Source organism: Argopecten irradians, chromosome 1, assembly GCF_041381155.1.
Source record: "Argopecten irradians isolate NY chromosome 1, Ai_NY, whole genome shotgun sequence".
Lineage (NCBI taxonomy): Eukaryota > Metazoa > Mollusca > Bivalvia > Pectinida > Pectinidae > Argopecten > Argopecten irradians.
In genome coordinates, this window is record NC_091134.1 from 55,547,109 (window position 1) to 55,572,105 (window position 24,997).

A 24,997-nucleotide genomic window follows, 5' to 3' on the forward strand; every position below is an offset into this window, starting at 1 on the left:
TTTTTCTACATTAACAGGGTCTTGTTTTTCTACATTAACAGGTCTGTTTCTACATAACAGTTTTTTTTCTACATTAACAGGGTCTTGTTTTTCTACATTAACAGGGTCTTGTTTTTCTACATTAACAGGGTCTTGTTTTTCTACATTAACAGGGTCTTGTTTTTCTACATTAACAGGGTCTGTTTTTCTACATTAACAGGGTCTGTTTTTCTACATTAACAGGGTCTTGTTTTTCTACATTAACAGGGTCTTGTTTTTCTACATTAACAGGGTCTTGTTTTTCTACATTAACAGGGTCTTGTTTTTCTACATTAACAGGTCTGTTTTTTCTACATTAACAGGGTCTTGTTTTTCTACATTAACAGGGTCTTGTTTTCTACATTAACAGGGTCTTGTTTTTCTACATTAACAGGGTCTTGTTTTTCTACATTAACAGGGTCTTGTTTTTCTACATTAACAGGGTCTTGTTTTTCTACATTAACAGGGTCTTGTTTTTCTACATTAACAGGGTCTTGTTTTTTCTACATTAACAGGGTCTTGTTTTTCTACATTAACAGGGTCTTGTTTTTCTACATTAACAGGGTCTTGTTTTTCTACATTAACAGGGTCTGTTTTTCTACATTAACAGGGTCTTGTTTTTCTACATTAACAGGGTCTTGTTTTTCTACATTAACAGGTCTTGTTTTTCTACATTAACAGGTCTTGTTTTTCTACATTAACAGGGTCTTGTTTTTCTACATTAACAGGGTCTTGTTTTTCTACATTAACAGGGTCTTGTTTTTCTACATTAACAGGGTCTTGTTTTCTACATTAACATACAGGTCTTGTTTTTCTACATTAACAGGGTCTTGTTTTTCTACATTAACAGGGTCTTGTTTTTCTACATTAACAGGGTCTTGTTTTTTCTACATTAACAGGGTCTTGTTTCTCTACATTAACAGGGTCTTGTTTTTCTACATTAACAGGGTCTTGTTTTTCTACATTAACATGGTCTTGTTTTTCTACATTAACAGGGTCTTGTTTTTCTACATTAACAGAGTCGTGTTTTTTTCTACATTAACATGGTCTTGTTTTTCTACATTAACAGGTCTGTTTTCTACATTAACAGGTCTTGTTTTTCTACATTAACAGGTCTGTTTTTCTACATTAACAGGGTCTTGTTTTTCTACATTAACAGGGTCTTGTTTTTCTACATTAACAGGGTCTTGTTTTTCTCTTACTTTAACAGGGTCTTGTTTTTCTACATTAACATGGTCTTGTTTTTCTACATTAACAGGGTCTTGTTTTTCTACATTAACAGGGTCTTGTTTTTCTACATTAACAGGGTCTTGTTTTTCTACATTAACAGGGTCTTGTTTTTCTACATTAACAGGGTCATGTTTCTCTACATTAACAGGGTCTTGTTTTTCTACATTAACAGGGTCTTGTTTTTCTACATTAACAGGGTCTTGTTTTTCTACATCAACAGAGTCGTTTTTTTCTACATTAACAGGGTCTTGTTTTTCTACATTAACAGGGTCTTGTTTTTCTACATTAACATGGTCTTGTTTTTCTACATTAACAGGGTCTTGTTTTTCTACATTAACAGGGTCTTGTTTTTCTACATTAACATGGTCTTGTTTTTCTACATTAACAGGGTCTTGTTTTTCTACATTAACAGGGTCTTGTTTTTCTACATTAACAGGGTCTTGTTTTTCTACATTAACATGGTCTTGTTTCTCTACATTAACAGGGTCTTGTTTTTCTACATTAACAGGGTCTTGTTTTTCTACATTAACAGGGTCTTGTTTTTTTCTACATTAACAGGGTCTTGTTTTTCTACATTAACAGGGTCTTGTTTTTCTACATTAACAGGTCTTGTTTTTCTACATTAACAGGGTCATGTTTTTCTACATTAACAGGGTCTTGTTTTTCTACATTAACAGGGTCATGTTTTTCTACATTAACAGGGTCTTGTTTTTCTACATTAACAGGGTCTTGTTTTTCTACATTAACAGGGTCATGTTTTTCTACATTAACAGGGTCTTGTTTTTTCTACATTAACAGGGTCTTGTTTTTCTACATTAACAGGGTCTTGTTTTTCTACATTAACAGGGTCTTGTGTTTTTCTACATTAACAGGGTCTTGTTTTTCTACATTAACAGGGTCTTGTTTTTCTACATTAACAGGTCTTGTTTTTCTACATTAACAGGGTCTTGTTTTTCTACATTAACAGGGTCTTGTTTTTCTACATTAACAGGGTCTTGTTTTTCTACATTAACAGGGTCTTGTTTTTCTACATTAACAGGGTCTTGTTTTTCTACATTAACAGGGTCTTGTTTTTCTACATTAACAGGGTCTTGTTTTTCTACATTAACAGGGTCTTGTTTTTCTACATTAACAGGGTCTTGTTTTTTCTACATTAACAGGGTCTTGTTTTTCTACATTAACAGGGTCTTGTTTTTCTACATTAACAGGGTCTTGTTTTTCTACATTAACAGGGTCTTGTTTTTCTACATTAACAGGGTCTTGTTTTTCTACATTAACAGGGTCTTGTTTTTCTACATTAACAGGGTCTTGTTTTTTTCTACATTAACATGGTCTTGTTTTTCTACATTAACAGGGTCTTGTTTTTCTACATTAACAGGGTCTTGTTTTTCTACATTAACAGGGTCTTGTTTTTCTACATTAACATGGTCTTGTTTTTCTACATTAACAGGGTCTTGTTTTTCTACATTAACAGGGTCTTGTTTTTCTACATTAACAGGGTCTTGTTTTTCTACATTAACAGGGTCTTGTTTTTCTACATTAACATGGTCTTGTTTTTCTACATTAACAGGGTCTTGTTTTTCTACATTAACAGGGTCTTGTTTTTCTACATTAACAGGGTCTTGTTTTTCTACATTAACAGGGTCTTGTTTTTCTACATTAACAGGGTCTTGTTTTTCTACATTAACAGGGTCTTGTTTTTCTACATTAACAGGGTCTTGTTTTTCTACATAACAGGGTCTTGTTTTTCTACATTAACAGGGTCTTGTTTTTCTACATTAACAGGGTCATGTTTTTTCTACATTAACAGAGTCTTGTTTTTCTACATTAACAGGGTCTTGTTTCTCTACATTAACAGGGTCATGTTTCTCTACATTAACAGGGTCTTGTTTTTCTACATTAACAGGGTCTTGTTTTTCTACATTAACAGGGTCTTGTTTTTCTACATTAACAGGGTCTTGTTTTTCTACATTAACAGGGTCTTGTTTTTCTACATTAACAGGTCTTGTTTTTCTACATTAACAGGGTCTTGTTTTTCTACATTAACAGGGTCTTGTTTTTCTACATTAACAGGGTCTTGTTTTTTCTACATTAACAGGGTCTTGTTTTTTCTACATTAACAGGGTCTTGTTTTTCTACATTAACAGGGTCTTGTTTTTCTACATTAACAGGGTCTTGTTTTTCTACATTAACAGGGTCTTGTTTTTCTACATTAACAGGGTCTTGTTTTTCTACATTAACAGGGTCTTGTTTTTCTACATTAACAGGGTCTTGTTTTTCTACATTAACAGGGTCTTGTTTTTCTACATTAACATGGTCTTGTTTTTCTACATTAACAGGGTCTTGTTTTTCTACATTAACAGGGTCTTGTTTTTCTACATTAACATGGTCTTGTTTTTCTACATTAACAGGGTCTTGTTTTTCTACATTAACAGGGTCATGTTTTTCTACATTAACAGGGTCTTGTTTTTCTACATTAACAGGGTCATGTTTTTCTACATTAACAGAGTCTTGTTTTTCTACATTAACAGGGTCATGTTTCTCTACATTAACAGGGTCTTGTTTTTCTACATTAACAGGGTCTTGTTTTTCTACATTAACAGGGTCTTGTTTTTCTACATTAACAGGGTCTTGTTTTTCTACATTAACAGGGTCTTGTTTTTCTACATTAACAGGGTCTTGTTTTTCTACATTAACAGGGTCTTGTTTTTCTACATTAACAGGGTCTTGTTTTTCTACATTAACAGGGTCTTGTTTTTCTACATTAACAGGGTCTGTTTTTCTACATTAACAGGGTCTTGTTTTTCTACATTAACAGGGTCTTGTTTTTCTACATTAACAGGGTCTTGTTTTTCTACATTAACAGGGTCTTGTTTTTCTACATTAACAGGGTCTTGTTTTTCTACTTAAACAGGGTCTTGTTTTTCTACATTAACAGGGTCTTGTTTTTCTACATTAACAGGGTCTTGTTTTTCTACATTAACAGGGTCTTGTTTTTCTACATTAACAGGGTCTTGTTTTTCTACATTAACAGGGTCTTGTTTTTCTACATTAACAGGGTCTTGTTTTTCTACATCAACATGATCTTGTTTTTCTACATTAACAGGGTCATGTTTTTCTATTTAACAGGGTCATGTTTTTCTGCATTAACAGGGTCATGTTTTTCTACATTAACAGGGTCATGTTTTTCTGCATTAACATGGTCTTGTAATTGTATACTCCAGCTTTATAATATTTCTTTTCATTTATCCCTCTCTTTGTACTTCGTCCTCAAATCTTTGAATCACACTTCCCCCAATTTGATGATATTGGGTTTGAACAGCTCATTTCATGCTCAACAGAGGATTCGCCTTCAGTCTTAAGCGTGGGTAGATTTCCACCTTCACAAATCGTTTTCTAGAGGTTTCCATTGAACAAAAATCCTGTATATCAAATATTAGTGTGAGTACACAATGGTGTTTCACTATTAATAAAATAACATCAGTTGAAATGTCTGTCGTATCAACGAAATCGTTGTTTATAGCATTGTACTTTATATCGTCTGTTCCATTTGGTTGAAATCTGAGGTCTTCAGGTGTGGTTGTGGTCAAATTCACCACAAAGGTAGAAACAGGGTTTCCTCACGGCTTCTTTTAACTGGTTCATGAAAAGTCTAGAATCTTCCAGATGTATTTGTCGACCGACACGCGTCTGTATAAAGAACACAGTGTATGAATGGAAGTGTATAGTATTTTTTAAATTTCGTAGTTGCTAGTCTGTATAGCAGTACTCGGTAACTTGCTAAGACAAATGAAAGAATCGATCATCGATAATTTTTGCCAATTTTATTCATTCTATACGTTTTTGTTGTAATCTTCGGTTATAAACGGCGTTATGGATAGAAATTTGAACAACCAGTGACTAATGAAATGTTGAGGGTTAACCAGCATTAACAGTTGAGACACTTTTTGTGAGTTGATCTGCTGTTCATCATCGAAGAATTGAGACACCCGCCTAATATTTTGCACTATTATAAGGTATTCTGTCTGTCTTTCACTATTTCTAGCACCATCACAGGTCGATAAATGAACCTAACAATATAAACACATAAATACATCTCTATGGACACAATATCTTTTACTTAATCGTATTTTGAAGTTGTAGGATGATCAGTTAAAATTGTATAGTCATTTGCATTGTTTTGAACTGGCGATGTATAGTTGCTTGCGAGGACACTTGTATAGTCGATGTATTATTTTCAAAATCATGTTCATGAATTTGTTTATATACATGTTATGAAGACGTCTATAATGTTAAACATATTCGTAGTTACGAATAATGCCGATATTTGGTGTTTTACCGACCTGTACACCATGCCTGTTTTCATTCATCCCGCTTCGATACTCACGAGTGACGATACAAAAATCAACTAATGATTATACTATACACTTCCGTTCATACACTGTGAAGAAGACCAAGTAATGACAGTTTCTGGTGGCTTCCTTCTGTGAAGAAATCGTTGATACGCGAGTCCTTGCTAGACATAGACAGAAGGTCGTCGAGTATAATAAGATTATTTAGAACTCAAAGTACCTGTGTTGATGAAACTGCCCTTTATCATATTGTTTACCTTGACTGAACTGGACCGCTGGGGACGAGGTTGCTTTTATGGTATCATATCATCGTTTGTATAGCCATTTGCGGAAGTGGCGATATCGTGATCCAACAATTTTGTAGAAGTTGTTTCACAAAATGTGTTTTGGTGTCATTTAAAAACTACTGTTTTACAAAAACTCGAGAACCATGTTGGTTTGGAGGTATAGTATAATGTTGAAAAATTGCATCGTTTTATGATCGAATTGCTAAACTGAATTACATCGTATTTAAAGTGAACAGTCGGGCAAGGATGGCTAAAGTCGGTAAAAATGGTGTGAATGTATCCAATATAATTTATTATGAAATAGAAAAATAAAATCTCTCGCCAAAATCTGTCTGCGTACGAAGAAATTAATATAAAGTATAAGAATCCTAAAACGTCCTTCCGGCTGAGTATGTCCGTAGTTACATTTACACGCAGCCTCGCTTTCAATGCTTTCAACTTTCCTGTACTTTAATGGTCAGAACTGCGAAACGTAAGCAGAACTTGGCCGTCGTATTAATATGTGAGAACTTTTGGAAGGCCAATGAACGCATTTAGACTGGTTTTCTTTGCCCGACTATTCACTTTAACATATAGACGGCAGAATTTAGTCCTTTATTACTAAATTTGTATTGTGGAGTCTTCTAAATCTGTAAATATTAACAGTGCTAGTTTGTGTATCCATCCCATAATGATCGTAGGCAGTGTGTCTACAACTCATGATTGATGCAATGTTATATGTTGCATAGCTACGTTAGTATTTGCCGCGGGACGTTACGTGATACACAACTTGTAAACAGTTTAACCGTGCTGTGAGGTCTCGCTTGTTTCCGCAATTAAATATTCCCGCCCTATCACCTTAATATCTACAGAAGTGAGGGAGGGGCTGTAAATATATGGGCTGGCGGGGCTAGAGAGGTGAGGGAGGGGTTGTATATATATATGTGTGCTGGCGGGGCTAGAGAGGTGAGGGAGGGGCTGTATATATATGTGTGCTGGCGGGGCTAGAGAGGTGAGGGAGGGGCTGTATATATATGTGTGCTGGCGGGGCTAGAGAGGTGAGGGAGGGGCTGTATATATATGTGTGCTGGCGGGGCTAGAGAGTGAGGGGCTGTATATATATGTGTGCTGGCGGGGCTAGAGAGGTGAGGGAGGGGCTGTATATATATGTGTGCTGGCGGGGCTAGAGAGGTGAGGGAGGGGCTGTATATATATGGGCTGGCTGGGCTAGAGAGTGAGGGGCTGTATATATATGTGTGCTGGCGGGGCTAGAGAGGTGAGGGAGGGGCTGTATATATATGTGTGCTGGCGGGGCTAGAGAGGTGAGGGAGGGGCTGTATAAATATGGCCTGGCTGGGCTAGAGAGTGAGGGGCTGTATATATATGTGTGCTGGCGGGGCTAGAGAGGTGAGGGAGGGGCTGTATATATATGTGTGCTGGCGGGGCTAGAGAGGTGAGGGAGGGGCTGTATATATATGGGCTGGCTGGGCTAGAGAGTGAGGGGCTGTATATATATGTGTGCTGGCGGGGCTAGAGAGGGGAGGCGAGGGGCTGTATATATATGTGTGCTGGCGGGGCTAGAGAGGTGAGGGAGGGGCTGTATATATATGGGCTGGCTGGGCTAGAGAGTGAGGGGCTGTATATATATGTGTGCTGGCGGGGCTAGAGAGGTGAGGGAGGGGCTGTATATATATGTGTGCTGGCGGGGCTAGAGAGGTGAGGGAGGGGCTGTATATATATTGGCTGGCTGGGCTAGAGAGTGAGAGGCTGTATATATATGTGTGCTGGCGGGGTTAGAGAGGGGATGGAGGGATGTATATATATGGGCTGGCGGGGTTAGAGAGGGGAGGGAGGGATGTATATATATATGGGCTGGCGGGGTTAGAGAGGGGAGGGAGGGGCTGTATATATGGCTGGCGGGGATTGAGACTGGAGGGAGGGGCTGTATGTATATTGGCTGGCGGGGCTAGAGTGGGGAAGGAGGGGCTGTATATATATGGGCTGGCGGGGCTTGAGAGGGGAGGATGGGGCTGTATATATATTGGCTGGCGGGGCTAGAGAAGGGAGGGAGGAGATGTATATATATGGGCTGGCGGGGCTAGAGAGGAGATGAGCGGTTGTATATATATGGGCTGGAGGGTTTAGAGAGGGGAGAGAGGGGCTGAATATATGGGCTGGCGGGGCTAGAGAGGGGAGGGAGGGGCTATATATTTATGTATATGGGCTGGCGGGGCTAGAGAGGGGAGCGAGGGGCTAAATTAATGATAATAACTTAATAATGATTTATGCAGCAAGAGCATAAACGACACTCGTCATTTGAACAATAACTGCAGATGTTTAATATTGCATGCATATATGTGCCTAATTAAAAGCAGTTAGCCAAGGGAAAATGCCTATTAACCGGAAGTCCCTCTGCCCAAAGTAGTTTCTCTATGATACACATGTATAATTAGGCCTAACATTTAAAAACAAGAGATCCCAGAGGGATCTTGGCGCCCACCAAAGAATGATCTATATCTGACAAAGGACTACTTTTTAAACTTTATTCAAACATACTACATATAAAATTTGAGACAGATCGATTCAGTACCTTTTGAGAAATAGCGGTAACAATCTTCAACTATCGAAATCCAAGATGACTCCTTGGCGGCCATCTTGTTGATCAATCGGTCCCAAATCACAATATGCACAAATAGGGCCCTAGGGGAACCTACATGTGAAATTTGAGAAAGATCCATCCAATACTTTCTGAGAAATAGCGATAACAAACTTTGAATATTAAAATCCAAGATGGCTGCCTTGCAGCAATCTTGTTGACCGATCGGTCCCAAATCACAATATGCACAAATAGGGCCCTAGGGGAACCTACATGTGAAATTTGAGAAAGATCCATCCAATACTTTCTGAGAAATAGCGATAACAAACTTTGAATATTAAAATCCAAGATGGCTGCCTGGCAGCAATCTTGTTGACCGATCGGTCCCAAATCACAATATGCACAACTAGGGCCCTCGGGGAACCTACATATGAATTTTGAGACAGATCCCTTCAGTGCTTTCTGAGAAATAGCGATAACAAACGTTGAATAACAAAATCCAAGATGGCTGCCTGGCGGCCATCTTGTTTACCGATCGGTCCCAAAATGCAATATGCACAAATAGGTCCCTAGGGGAACCTACATATAAAATTTGAGACAGATCCCTTCAGTACTATCTAAGAAATAGCGATAACAAACTTTAACTATCAAAATCCAAGATGGCGGCCTGGCGGCCATCTTGTTGACCAATCGGTCCCAAAATGCAATATGCTCAACTAGGTCCCTAGGGGAACCTACATATAAAATTTGAGACAGATCCCTTCAGTACTATCTGAGAAATAGCGATAACAAACTTTAACTATCAAAATCCAAGATGGCGGCCTGGCGGCCATCTTGTTGACCAATCGGTCCCAAAATGCAATATGCACAACTAGATCCCTAGGGAAACCTACATATAAATTTGAGACAGATCCCTTCAGTACTATCTGACAAATAGCGATAACAAACTTTAACTATCAAAATCCAAAATGGCGGCCTGGCGGCCATCTTGTTCACCGATTGGTCCAAAAATGCAATATGCACAACTAGGGCTCTAGGGGAACCTACGCTGGTCAAATTTCCAAACAGTAGCTACACACATTTACACGCGTTCATGAAAATATATAATCAATATAGGTCGAAAATACACGAGTCTTTAATTGTGCCAAATATCGAGCATAACTATTTGTATTATAAATTAAAGCTGCAGTGTCGACTGTCCATGGACATAGGTGTATAGGATTTCGGAGTTACACTCTGATACATTGCGCCATAGGGACACACTATACACATGTGTGTTTAGGAATTGGCAGACCGAGTCTATTGATCGGTGGAGTATACGTATACACTACTAAAAAGCTTTGTGTCGACCAGGATGATCTTGTAAACACGGGCATAGCTAGGTCCAGCTGACTGTATCGTCTTATTCGAGGTTTGTATATTTGTATATATATTTGACATGCCACATTGAATGCATTTCTTTTAGACTAGTTTTGTTACTAAGTATTCCGATTGCTATATATTGTTTTGACTCGCTGGGAACAAAGAAAACATGCGTCATCATACATGTCGTGTAACTAGGCCACAGTTGTACTGGCTCCACATTATAAATACATGTAATGTTAACCTTGAAAATGTAGTTGGATTTCCTCCTCGGTACATATGGCAGACAGACAATATTTTGGTGTCAGCCCCTTCACATACATCTGTCAGATACGGTAGCTTATAGACTAAGTCTGATTTCAGCGTCAGAGGCTAAGACTAAATTGAGGTGGGACTTGTATGTACTGTATAGTCAACTTAACGTGTCAATTTTAGCGTATAACCTTTACAGTTTAATCTGTCATCTAATTGGTCTATAATATTTCCAATGCCTTAAACCTCTAGTCTACCTTCTCGATGTATTATAAAGCTATATCCTCTTTCATCGATTCCCTAATTATCATAAAGATAGTGAAGACTGTCTGCCATGCATCATTGTATACACGTGTGTACCTGTGTACATGTGAAAGGAGCCGATTATAATAACTCACAGTAATAGTTAAACATTTGTATGTGTGTTTTGTCTTATTTGACTATTCTCGTATCTGTAAGAGATGGAAGACCTTCAAATTTGGATTTCCTGAGAGCTTTTGTCATTTTACGACATGTTAATGTATACAATATGCATCGTTATGGGGAAACATTAGGACGGAGGACTATTCTTCTGGCCTGGAGCCACCATCGCTAATTATAAACAGCCAAATCTCGCTCCGGTCTAATTAACTCGTTCGGTGGATCTACTAACTTAATTATTAATTCAAGGACGTATATTGATTAATTATATCAATCAATCAATAATATTTTATTTAAGTGTCACATGTTATAAAGATATAGCCATGTAATTAGTAAGTCTTCATTTCCATGGTTTTTTTAGAATAAGGAATTTCACCTATTACTATTAGTGATTTGATTAGTTTAAGGTCATATTAACAGTCAGAGTCATTTAAAGGCACACTACCTTTCCGGAGCAAATCATAAAGGTATTAGCGTATCTGATTAAAGGGACAATTCATTCTAAGAGAACATTAAAATTTGTATATATATCAGATAAAACAACTTCTAATGGAAATTACATCAGTCAGTTTTACTGTGATATGCCTGAAACGCCTATGGTGGTGACACGTGTGTGAAATATTACACACTGTGGTCGAACTTCTTGTATGCCGAACCCTGTCCCTTGCTCGTAAAGTAATGCAACTTTTGGCTAGAACTGCTCAAATCGCTCTGACAGTAGTGTGTTTACCTTATTAGGTGAATTGTCTTGCCTAAAAATCATTTTATCACCTTCTCAGTGGTTATGTAGTTCATTTGTTTAACGTGCGTGACTTTGGCTCGGGTATGGGTACAGAGTTAATATTTTACCTGCTTAATCGTATTGATCAACGATTTGATATTTCAACGATATTAATTAAAATACTTAACAATGTTGTGGAATTTGTCAATGTTTTACGTTATATGTTTCATAAGAAATGTAGAACAATACATTTATGCTATAGTTTGCTTATTGGTTATGTAAAAGAATTTGCCTGAGTGAATTGTCTCTTTAAAGATACTGATTTTGATATAATAAATCAAACAATACTCTTTGTGCACGAAAAATGTATGAAAACCGAATCATATAGGAGTTAAAGCAAATGTAGCGAATTAGTGCGTGGCCACTTGTCCTTGAAGTAAACCCAGAATGAAGCCTCGAAACTACTACATGGCATTGTCTGCTCCCTATCAAGGACACTAACTATGCTCCTTTATTTTCCATTAGATGCCATGTATATTCACAGTGTTGTAAAGAGATTGTTTCGACTATTTTGATTTCAACGACACCAAAAAACATACACTTCAATATTACAGAGAAATCAACAAGGACAAGTTACTATTACGACATCATTCTCAAAACTACTATATTTACATGTCCCATAATGAGGTAAAAATGGTATAAAGCTAGTATATTAATATCCGAAATAAAAGGCCAAAACAAATTAAAAGCAAAATTAAAATCATTTCTATGGAATATATATTCACACACAACACTAACACAACGTGTTCGTCTACATGTTGGTTTACATCTTACTAGTTATATAGGATATGTTTTGGGGTAAAGCTGTCGACTATTGACATAGCATACATGTTGATGAAGACTTGAGGAAAGTTTTACGGTTGATAATCTGATCTTCTTTAGAAATGTTCTATCTATAGTATATAGACTAGTTGTTACTATACAGCTATTCTTTGATATCTATTGTTTATTGTGTCCATAATCAGACGTTGAACATAATCAGATGGCGAGCTCTTCGAACTGACCTCCCTCCGCAGTCCGTGCCTCGGAAACGATTCTGCTTTCTTGCTATATTAACACAAAGCTACACTTTATTTGTTCTCTGTCCTTGTTGGGACCGATCGGAAATCAAATGGTTATCAGACAGACAGGCTTATTTGATTTGGACAGATTGTAATCGCATCAGACTCCATTTCCTATGTAATTATGTATCCTTAATTTTGATATTGGTTAAAAATACAAAATTGTGATATAGGTACAATCTTTTATGAATGAAAGTTGGCTAATATATATAGACGTCCCTCTCAGTGAAGGACGGTCTCCTGGGAATGTGTTGTGTGTGCTTTGGTAGACTATGTGTAATCTTATTGAATCATCTTACCATTTCATCGTGCTATCTTATTGAAGCATGCAGCTAAGGCCACCGAACACCCCACCCAGTCACATTATACTGACAACTTGCACTAGTCTGCTAAATGTGCCTATTAGCCTATAAGTTGGGTTTTTCCTTATATATTTGCAAAAAGGTAGACAAAAAAGTAAAAAATGAAATGCCTAATAATAAATTTATATGCGGACTGACATGGACTAACGCTCAACTTTAGGTTTAAAGTGAAGCAGTGTCAAGATGTATAAAGATGATAGAAAGAAGAAAGTCAGGGCGAATAGAAAATATCCTAAAATGTAGTCGCCCTTCAGGTCACGTAAGCGGAGCAGCAGGTACAACTTTAACACACTCCTGCATGTCACTTCATGTTGATTGATGGATTTTACCTTAGTTCGGGTTATTACAGTACTTGGAAGACAAATATTGATTTAGAGCTACACAAGCCATGTTCTACAGCACAGATTATAATGGGTCTACCAACGGTATTATGTAAGAAAAATGAATTTCCTTTTTAATTTGGTCCCTTTATCAAAATACCGCACAGTGTGATTGTTGTCCGCATGTGGACTTTGGACATGTTGCTATAAAATTGTCTGAAATTAGGCCAAACAGTATGTGATGTTTTACAAGTACACATTTGCTTTTATCTTATCAGGGTCTCGATTATAATGAATATACGTACCCGGCCTACAGTACCTTTCGACCGGTCGGTATAAAGACGACATCACTATCATGTAAAAGTCTTTCGTGAGCTACAATATTGCAGCTAGGTCCTGATAAGATTGTGCTTCTGGTAAAATATTATTGTTACTAAAACAACTATGTACATGTACACTATACTGTATTGTAACTTGTGTTTTGGATATGTACACATACTGTGATGTATTCGTATTGTATCTTCTTGTATCTAGTGGAACTCTTGCCATTTTATAGTACTATATCACATGTCACTAAAGACACCAAGTAACACACCCCACTAAGTCACATCATACGGACAACGGGTGAACCAGTCGTCCCACTCCCGGTATGCTGAGCGCTTAGCAGGAGCAGAACTACTACTTTTATAGATTTTGGTGTGAAGGCCACGACTTGATTGTATGACAGAATTCAGTATATCGAATAGCATGTAGTGCATAATAATATATAGCATGCCAGAGCTTTTGTGTTAGTCATTTAACTTATGTATAAATATGTATAGTATGTGCTTTGTATATATTTCAAAATGTACATGTTACAAAGCCTTGCAAACTTATCAATTAAGTTAATGTTCATCCTTGTTCGGCAAAGAAAATCACTATTACATAGGAATATTCAACTAAATTCAATATAAGTATAAAAACTGCTCAACAGATAAGGTTGTTTAAAAATTGCCTACATGATACAGAACCTCGCATTACAGATGGAATGTTTTCGTGTCACGTTAGTAAGAACGCGTTCTAATTATCGGATTCTTGACATTCTAGCTGCCTCAATCTTACATAAGACGTAAAAAGACGTCATACTCTATGTAAGACTGGGGTAGGGACGTCATTGACAGAGGAAAAGGAAACATCAGTTTGTGAGCTGATAATTAGTTTGATAGTACTATACAAGCATACAATGTATATTGTGATGGTGTGAGATGGTGTGCGGACAGTTGAAGTGCAATTCTCTGCTCTAACGCTCACGGTCGTAAGACAAAATGTGCATGCTTTGAAATTTTGGCGTTTATGATGTTATGAACTGTGATTTTTTTACGTGACTTTATATCGATATTTTGTCGTTTGCATAGGTTTTGAAGATCGCCTGAAAAAAACTTGAAAATGTATCATCTTTTGGAAAACGCCTTCGCCTTGCTTCTATTTACAATGGAGAGTTACCACGTGACGAGTCACATCATGGTTTTAACAAGAACCCGTCTCCTTCCGCGCAAAGATCTAGTCCGTCTGCGATTGTATTTTCTGATCGACCTGATGACGGTTTTCTTCTCCTCGGTAGTGTTCCTACAGCGACTCCAATGGCTGGCGGTACTTCAGATCTTACAACACCTCTACTACTTTATCTTCTGGGAGAAAACCAAGCCAGCGAAGAAGGTTTGTGATTAGTCGTATGCATACATCGTTCTAGGTTATAAATCTAATGATGTTTTGTGTGCATGTAAATCTTTTCGTTAGTTTTGTACAATTGAACAAATTTCATGACTAACCATATATTTGTAGGTCTTAAGGTTAACGCATAATTTGTTGCGTTGCTTGCTATTTACTAAATAGGCGAAAACAATGTACGGTGCAGAACAAATAATATCAGGTCAGATTTCTTTTATCTTAAAGCAATTCCTTTGCGAAAGGGTTTTAATTATAAAAATCTATTCGTTCTTCCATCCGTTAACAACACTTGTTACCGCTATTTCTCAGAAAGTTCTCAAATGTCACATGTATGTTACCCTAGGACCTTAGTTGTGCATATTGCATTTTGGGGCCGATCGGGCATCAATGTCGCCGACAGACCGCCATCTTGAATTTTGATAATTGAAGTTTGTTACCGCTAATTCTCAGGAAAGCACTGAAGGAATCTGTCTCAAATCACATATGTAGATTTCCATCTTTTCAGACAGTAATGAAAGAAGGTTTCTCAAATTTCACATTGAGTATGTAGTCAAATTCGAAAAGCAGAGAAAAGATCCCCCTTTCCATTGTTAGATGTAGACAAAGCATTCTTTGATGGGCGCCAAGATCCCTCTGAGATCTCTTGTTTAAACTTAAAAAGAGATAGATGATACATGCAGGCGTCTACATTACAGTCTCGACTGTATATACATGTATGAAAAGTGGATTACACGTGGCCATTCGTTACTATATACGCGTACAGGCAATTGTTCTTTACACAAGAATTTCTTTTAACAGCAGAATATGCTTCATGTGTAATTTTATCACATTATGCGCACAATGGCTTTCATATTATTCTTGTATTTCACAATTACCCCTTGTTGGCCGCTAGACGAAACGTGACATATTCTGGATCACTATATATATGCTTTTCTAACGACACCATTACATCTGTCCAGAAGTCTCGTGAGCTACAATATTACAGCTGACTAGGTCATAAAATAGTCACATCATTTGAGGTTGTGTAAAAAATATTGTTTAGAGAAAAGTTAATATTTACAATACTCACAAGATATTTCTCCTGTAAAACGTTTGAACATTACCTCTGACCTCGTTGACTCTATTTTCTCTTATTTTCCCATCAAGATGTATTCTAGAAAACTAATGACTGGAGTAATTATGCAGTATTTGATGCCATTTTTATTCCTTTAATATTAACAATAGAAATGCGCACGGTAATAAATTTCCGGATTCGTGGTTCTGTAATTCTTTCACATCTGTTACATTAAAAAGTTGTATTAGTTTATACATACTTGGTTTTTAGCCCACCATCATCAGATGGTGGGCTATTCAAATCGCCTTTCGTCCGTGGTCCGTCGTCCGTCCGTCCGTCCGTCCGTCCTTCCGTCCGTCCGTCCGTCCGTTAACAATTCTTGTTACCGCTATTTCTCAGAAAGTACTGAAGGGATCTTTCTCAAATTTCACATGTAGGTTCCCCTAGGACCCTAGTTGTGCATATTGCATTTTGCGACCGATCGGTCAACAAGATGGCCGACAGGCGGCCATCTTGGATTTTGATAGTTAAAGTTTGTTACCGCTATTTCTCAAAAAGTGCTGAAGGGATCTTTCTCAAATTTCATATGTAGGTTCCCCTAGGACCCTAGTTGTACATATTGCATTTCGGGACCAATCGGTCAACAAGATGGCCGACAGGCGGCCATCTTGGATTTTGATAGTTAAAGGTTGTTACCGCTATTTCTCAAAAAGTGCTGAAGGGATCTTTCTCAAATTTCATATACAGGTTCCCCCAGGACCCTAGTTGTGCATATTGCATTTTGGGACCGATCAGTCAACAAGATGGCCGACAGGCGGCCATCTTGGATTTTGATAGTTAAAAGTTTGTTACCACTATTTCTCAAAAAGAACTGAAGGGATCTTTCTCAAATTTCATATGTAGGTTCACCTAGGACCTTAGTTGTGCATATTGCATTTTGGGACCGATCAGTCAACAAGATGGCCGAAAGGCGGCCATCTTGGATTTTGATAGTTTTAGTTTGTTACCGCTATTTCTCAAAAAGTACTGAAGATATCTTTCTCAAATTTCATATATAGGTTCCCTAGGGCCCTAGTTGTGTATGTTGCATTTTGGGACCGATCGGTGAACAAAATGGCCGACAGGCGGCCATCTTGGATTTTGATAATTAAAGTTTGTTACCGCTATTTCTCAAAAAGTGCTGAAGGGATCTTTCTCAAATTTCATATGTAGGTTCCCCTAGGACCCTAGTTGTGCATATTGCATTTCGGGACCAATCGGTCAACAAGATGGCCGACAGGCGGCCATCTTGGATTTTGATAGTGAAAGGTTGTTACCGCTATTTCTCAAAAAGTGCTGAAGGGATCTTTCTCAAATTTCATATACAGGTTCCTCCAGGACCCTAGTTGTGCATATTGCATTTTGGGACCGATCAGTCAACAAGATGGCCGACAGGCGGCCATCTTGGATTTGGATAGTTAAAAGTTTGTTACCGCTATTTCTCAAAAAGAACTGAAGGGATCTTTCTCAAATTTCATATGTAGGTTCACCTAGGACCCTAGTTGTGCATATTGCATTTAGGGACCGATCAGTCAACAAGATGGCCGACAGGCGGCCATCTTGGATTTTGATAGTTTAAGTTTGTTACCGCTATTTCTCAAAAAGTACTGAAGAGATCTTTCTCAAATTTGATATATAGGTTCCCTAGGGCCCTAGTTGTGTATGTTGCATTTTGGGACCGATCGGTGAACAAAATGGCCGACAGGCGGCCATCTTGGATTTTGATAGTTTAAGTTTGTTACCGCTATTTCTCAAAAAGTACTGAAGGGATCTTTCTCAAATTTCATATGTATGTTCCCCTATAACCCTAGTTGTGCATATTGTATTTTGGGACCGATCGGTGAACAAGATGACCGACCGACGGCCATCTTGGATTTTGATAGTTAAAGTTTGTTATCGCTATTTCTCAGAAAGTACTGAAGGGATCTTTCTCAAATTCCAAGCATAGTTTCCCCTTGTACCCTAGTTGTGCATAGTACCTTTAAGGACTGCTCCATAATGCTTTTTGGGACTGATCGGTAAAAAAGATGGCCAACCGGCCGCCATCTTAGATTTCATTGTTGAAGTTTGTTACCACTTTTTCTTAGAAAGTACTATAGCGATCTGTATCAAATTTTATATGTAGTGTGTTTGAAAAAGTTTGAAAAGCAGGGAAAAGATCCTCTTTCCATTGTCAGACATAAATCATTCTTTGGTGGGCGCCAAGATCCCTCTGGGATCTCTTGTTTAAAATAATAGTTTTTCATATGCTTCCCGTCTCGGTTGGTTCTTGTACCGTCATCGTTTAATGACTATCTCATAATCATCAGTAATTAATGTATGACTATTATTCTCAAAATTGCGCTACGCCTTAATGTTCAAACTTTAATCATAACTCAACGACTTTTAAAGAACGATAGATAAACTTATTGTTTTTGACATACGAAGTGGGGAAGAACGAATATAAACAATCACCAGTTTTGAAGCGAAATAACTAATTAAGTGTTGAACCTAATAAGGTTCTGAACATGTGAACCCTGATGTTACAGTAACAAAGGTATACCATTATATACAGATTATCAGCTGGAGTTCTATCGACTGGACCAAAAGTAACTTCCAACAAGAATGGCACTTCGACTCCATCCTCGGCACGCTCTTCGACATCGCAGTCCACGTGGTGTTTGCTGTACTTCTCGGGGAATATCTGACCACTGTCCAGATGATGATATCGTTGATGGCGGGCCACAGTGTCCTTTTCATGTTCCTCTGGAGCCGGCGCTTTGCCTGGAGTAATCCATGGTCACCTCCCAAATGGGTCGAAAAGCGAATCCAGCCAGTTTCACTGGACAAGGCTCGCTGGTTTTAACGTGTATTTAAATAGGGTGAATTCGTGACCTCACTCAAGATTGTTGTTTTGTTTTTAATGTAATTTTCGTTTTTCATAGATAAAATCAAATTAATATAGTAAATCTTCGTTTATATAGCTGATAGCATTTTCTCATCGTTTTTACAAATGAAATGATGTTTCATGTAATAAGGTATTTCAATGATAAAGTGAAGCTTGACGGAAGCGGAGATTCTAAAATGAATTTAATACAGCTTCCTTAGATAAATTTTCAGTTCGTTAATGCATGTTATTAAAAACTTTATATTGCTAAGAATCTGGGTTTAAATAACGTTTTGTACACCGATGAAGATATATCTGATGTTGTTGAAACATATAGACATATATTTGTTTAGTATAGATGCAGATCTGGTCCTTCACTGTATAAAACAAGGCTTTATTTTATGACGATCTGCTCTTACCATAAACATTATTATATTCCGACAATTAGCATCAACATAAAACTGGGTTATAATTTAACAGGTTTGGAATGGTTACTAATGAAATTCATATTTTCCCATAGCAACGGTCAAGGAATATAATGTAACAATGGATAGATACATATCATTATTTACTGTATCACCAATATATCGGTATTATGTTTTATTGTCTATTACACGAAAATCACGGAATGGTTTATGCTATTATTATAATATATAAACATGCTACTTTATGATTATTACGTTGCCAAATTCAAAATAGCCAATAATGACGTATTAGCTATGTCATCTAATTTGGTTGATTTTGGGGCAATACAAAATATGTCAGTATTAACATGGCTCAGAAGTGCTACTTAATTAATGTGATTATATGTTCCGATTGTAGTGGCGATTCAGACATACAAGATACAAGATTGTATATATTCAATCCTTGTTAAACACATTAATAATTATATATTGAAGAAAGATTAATTGAAATTACTTGGTATGATATATGACACAGCTGATTTCCAGTAAGAAGTATGTCTTTCCAGCTTTTGTTTGTATTGTTTAACAAGTTTATCATTTGTTCTCTTTGTTCGCTTTTTGATTGTTTCTAGATCTAAATCTTCGTCATTGTGTAGGGGCCAAGAAGTCTTGACGTCATAGATGTCAGAGGAGGCACGCCGTATTTCGTGTTATTTCATGTTTTCATTTCACTGCAACTTTTCCATATTCGGTGGTAGACACCATAACCTTTTTTCTCTTTTTAATTGAATGTTTTGAATCGTTTATAGTCAGACTTGTAAAAGTGTTGGTAACTTTATAATGACATGTTTATTATGAAGTTTTCTTTATTTGGTGGCCGTTTTGACTACATATATGTACTACACATCCTGCCTGTGGGATACTGTTAACTATCTTATCTTTACGGTGACTAAATCATGTCTTAAGTCAGCAACCTTTTCCATAGCAGTCTTGAAATTTACAATTATCAAAGTTATTCTGTACATACCTGTGTTTGGGAACTTTTGCATAGAGATTACTTTTCGTGAAGTCAAATTACCTGCGTAATAAGCGAGATGTAATCAAAGTTGGTCTACAGTAGCTAGCATGTTCTATCAACAACAAAATTGGTTGTGCAGGCTACTATAGTTTATAAAATAATTTATCTCATTTACTAAGTAACACTTATATGCTTTGCTAGTTTTTAAGGAGTGCTAATGTAATTACTGATTGACTTATCATGTCAGGCTTTTCTAGGTTGTAATTGTGTATGTTTGGTATTTGTCATAATAATGTGTTCGGAAAGATATCTGGTGCAGATTTCATAATGTATGTTTTTGAAGCAGGAAAAATATTTGACATTTCTTTTCTTTTCTATTCATGGTAATTAGGCATCCCTTTTATATTTGGTTCTATCGTAACGGAAACGTATTGACTTCTGACGAATTATGCTATTTCCACTTAATTATGTTCACGGAAACGTTTTTACCATTTACTATCCAGAAAACCCATATCGGATCAATATCTGCATGTATTATTGGTCCTTTGTCAGATATAAGGAGGATAACATATTTATCCATACGACAAATGTGTGTCTCTGTAGGTATTAACATGGTATGTGTGCGTTGATAATGTATGATGTATGTAATGTCGTATACGTTAACGTTCGTATATATCAATCTGATTAAATACAGATATTTATAATGACTACGTTTAATAGAGGATCTGACAACATCCCTTCAGGGGTCACGTTTTGTTGACCTTTATACCATCTGCACTTCAGATCAAATGCATTTTCTACACCTAGTTACTGTACTTCAATTAAAAACGACATTTCGTCCCGGTAGACTTATTCATTTAGCTTTGTTAATATATTTGGGCGAGATGACTACATATTGACAGCTCTTTCAAACTATTTTGTTCCCTAAAATTCACGTCCAAGATTCTGGAAGCGGCAGTTTGATTACCTAATTCGTAAGGTGATCAGAACATCTGATTCCTAATGGACTATTGTCAGATCTTTTATAAAAACGGAATGCTACTAAAGATCTGCATTTAATGAAATTAGGTATATATGTACATCATATATGTAGTTTAATGGTTTATAGTGATTATGTAATGATATGTGTGTATATGTGTACGTTGATGATTTATGATGATGTATGTGATGTCATGCAGTATGTGTATACACATATAAGGTATGAATATGGAAGCTAGTCATGATACAGTGACATCTAGTCTAGATGGTCATTTGTAGGCAATATTATTTTTGGAAATTCAACGAGGCGACACGGATCAATGCAAACACGATAGTTAATTTTTGCCACTTAGTTGATTTTTTTAGTTTATTATTTAAAAGCTTCATTTTTACTATTATAACTATTTAGTACTGTAAATTAATGATAATGATAGATAGTTGTGTAGCAAAACAACCCCACATCCCGTCATTCTGTGCTTTCTATACGTTTATTTAAATTCTTATTTTTAATAGTAATTCCTTGTAACATTTTAGTAGATCTATATTATTTTACCAACTTCGATTTTGATGTTTTGTAGCTAGACCAACCCTGAAAAGTAGAACAATAATGCCATTATTATAAAACGAATATTGAAACGAGAATGAAGTTTTGTGAACATGTATGAACTTTAAAGCTGACATATTAATAGTTTGATGTTATTCGATGTCTGTGATTCCCTTTTGAAACGTTTGATCAAGTCATTTTACAAGATCACGTTTTTAACTGTAAGGTTGATTACCATTTAACTAGAAAACCCATCGGATCAATATCTGCATGTATTATTGGTCCTTTGTCAGATATAAGGAGGATAACATATTTATCCATACGACAAATGTGTGTCTCTGTAGGTATTAACATGGTATGTGTGCGTTGATAATGTATGATGTATGTAATGTCGTATACGTTAACGTTCGTATATATCAATCTGATTAAATACAGATATTTATAATGACTACGTTTAATAGAGGATCTGACAACATCCCTTCAGGGGTCACGTTTTGTTGACCTTTATACCATCTGCACTTCAGATCAAATGCATTTTCTACACCTAGTTACTGTACTTCAATTAAAAACGACATTTCGTCCCGGTAGACTTATTCATTTAGCTTTGTTAATATATTTGGGCGAGATGACTACATATTGACAGCTCTTTCAAACTATTTTGTTCCCTAAAATTCACGTCCAAGATTCTGGAAGCGGCAGTTTGATTACCTAATTCGTAAGGTGATCAGAACATCTGATTCCTAATGGACTATTGTCAGATCTTTTATAAAACGGAATGCTACTAAAGATCTGCATTTAATGAAATTAGGTATATATGTACATCATATATGTAGTTTAATGGTTTATAGTGATTATGTAATGATATGTGTGTATATGTGTACGTTGATGATTTATGATGATGTATGTGATGTCATGCAGTATGTGTATACACATATAAGGTATGAATATGGAAGCTAGTCATGATACAGTGACATCTAGTCTAGATGGTCATTTGTAGGCAATATTATTTTTGGAAATTCAACGAGGCGACACGGATCAATGCAAACACGATAGTTAATTTTTGCCACTTAGTTGATTTTTTTAGTTTATTATTTAAAAGCTTCATTTTTACTATTATAACTATTTAGTACTGTAAATTAATGATAATGATAGATAGTTGTGTAGCAAAACAACCCCACATCCCGTCATTCTGTGCTTTCTATACGTTTATTTAAATTCTTATTTTTAATAGTAATTCCTTGTAACATTTTAGTAGATCTATATTATTTTACCAACTTCGATTTCCTGGATGTTTTGTAGCTAGACCAACCCTGAAAAGTAGAACAATAATGCCATTATTATAAAACGAATATTGAAACGAGAATGAAGTTTGTGTGATGTATGAACTTTAAAGCTGACATGTTAATAGTTTGATGTTATTCGATGTCTGTGATTATTTTTAGTGAATGTATTTTAACTTTTTAGTAAATGTTTTGAAACGTTTGATCAAGTCATTTTTACAAGTTTATCACGTTTTTAACCTGTAAGGTTGATTCGTTTAACTAGAAACAACCAATGTTCATCTTCCATTCTGAATTTGAAATTAAAATTGAGTTACTCTGTACTGTGCTTATCGTTATGTATTACTAATCTGTAGAATCATTAGTGTAGACTGGGGATTGTAACTGCTAAAGCATCATCTTATGAATCTTGTTATAACAATTGAACTTTGTTTAGAAAAGGTATTTGTTACATTGTGAGTTTGGTTAAATTTCTCTAAATAAATTTGACCTTTTCCATAGGCTATATATTTCGGAACGGTATGGAAATCTTTAATAGCATTGACTAATTTCATAGCACTGGTTGAAAATTCCAAAAAGCATTATTTCTTTATTGATAGCGAAAGTTATAAAAAGAATATAAGGGAGTTTTTCAAAATCATTTAAAATTCTTTACTTCAGTACACTCCCACAAGAGATGAGTGATTGTCTCCCTTTCTAGAAAGCAAAGCTTACATTGCGGATTATTAGATTTTAAAAAGATATTAAAAATGTGTTGTCAAAATTATGGTGTGAAATTATAAAATGTAACCATTGCAGTTTTGTATTGTTAGTTACAGAACATTATATATTTTTTCCATAAATCCTGGTTATAGTCAAACATTTCCCCCACTTAATTTGGCGAGTAATGCTAGATTCATTTTGAATAAGGATTTTTAAGATATCTTGATATCCACGGCTCTTTTTTGGTATAATTTCTAGATTTAAAGGTATTGTTGCAAAAAACACAAATCTTTTAATTGAGATAACGTTTAATACCACAATCAAAATTAATCCATGATATTCGAGAAAATTACAAATTCTACCATGAATATCTTGTATTGATATGATATATTTCACTAAGTCTTGTATACATAGTATTCCCTTATTAACAAAATTTGAGTAAAAAACAGACTTATTCGCAATTGTTATGTTTTCATTAGTGTAAGAAATGTAAATGTATTTTCTCCCCATTTTAAGTTTAGATCCGGAAGACGTTTATCGTTACTATATCCTTATTTCCAATCCAAATCATCGAAGTTTTTAGGTCACCCGAGACGAAATCTAATCGCCTTTTGTCCGTTGTTGTGCGTCGTGTGGCGTTCGTAAACAATTTACATTTTCCAAAGCCTCTGAAACAATTTCAATGAAATTTTGCACAAACCTTCTAAGGCATAAGGCCAATCAAAATCAAATACTCTTCATAGATAGAAAGGTCTCTTGGCCCTCTACAAAATCTGTATATAATATGACACTGGGGACTATCGTTTCCCCCTGGGGAGGGGGTTAAGTTTACCATAGTTTATATAGTGAACACATTTTGGAGCATTATTTGGTCATTTATAATAGGAATTTAGTCAAATGTTGTCAGAATTATCCCTATGAGATGGTCATTGAATCCTATTAACAAATTTTCCATGACTGAACCCCAGGGGCCTTAGGGGCGGGGCCAAAAGGGGACAAATAGGCTAAAACTTCAAAGATCTTTTTCTGAAATTCTGGAAATGGTAGAATCAAGTACTCTTCATAGATGGAAAGGTCTTAAGGTCCTTTACAAAAAATGTGAATATAACTCTGAGGTCTCGTGTTCCCCCTGGGGAAGTTTACTATAGTTTATACAGGAAATCACATCTTTGAACTTTTTTGCTTATTTTTAAGGAAATTAGTCAAACTGGGTTAGAATTATTAGCCCGAGATAGCATTTGAATGTCATATCCATATATATTGGTCTTGGCCAACCCCAAGGGGCTTTAGGAGCGGGGCCAAAAGGGGTCAAATAGGCTTAAACTTTAAAAAAATCTTCTAATGAATTTACAGATTTGATGGAACCAGATACTTTTTATAGCTTG

The 24,997-nt window shown here is 36.2% G+C and overlaps 1 protein-coding gene across 1 annotated transcript; it reads left to right on the forward strand.

Moving 5' to 3' along the window:
- The first annotated feature begins 9,717 nt into the window (after positions 1–9,717).
- LOC138334332 (uncharacterized) lies at positions 9,718–20,823 on the forward strand. The gene is made up of 3 exons (XM_069282982.1): positions 9,718–9,873; positions 14,415–14,715; positions 18,375–20,823. The coding sequence occupies exons 2-3, from the start codon at positions 14,446–14,448 to the stop codon at positions 18,663–18,665; spliced, it is 561 nt and encodes a 186-aa protein (XP_069139083.1). The 5' UTR covers positions 9,718–9,873; positions 14,415–14,445; the 3' UTR covers positions 18,666–20,823.
- The last annotated feature ends 4,174 nt before the right edge of the window (positions 20,824–24,997 follow it).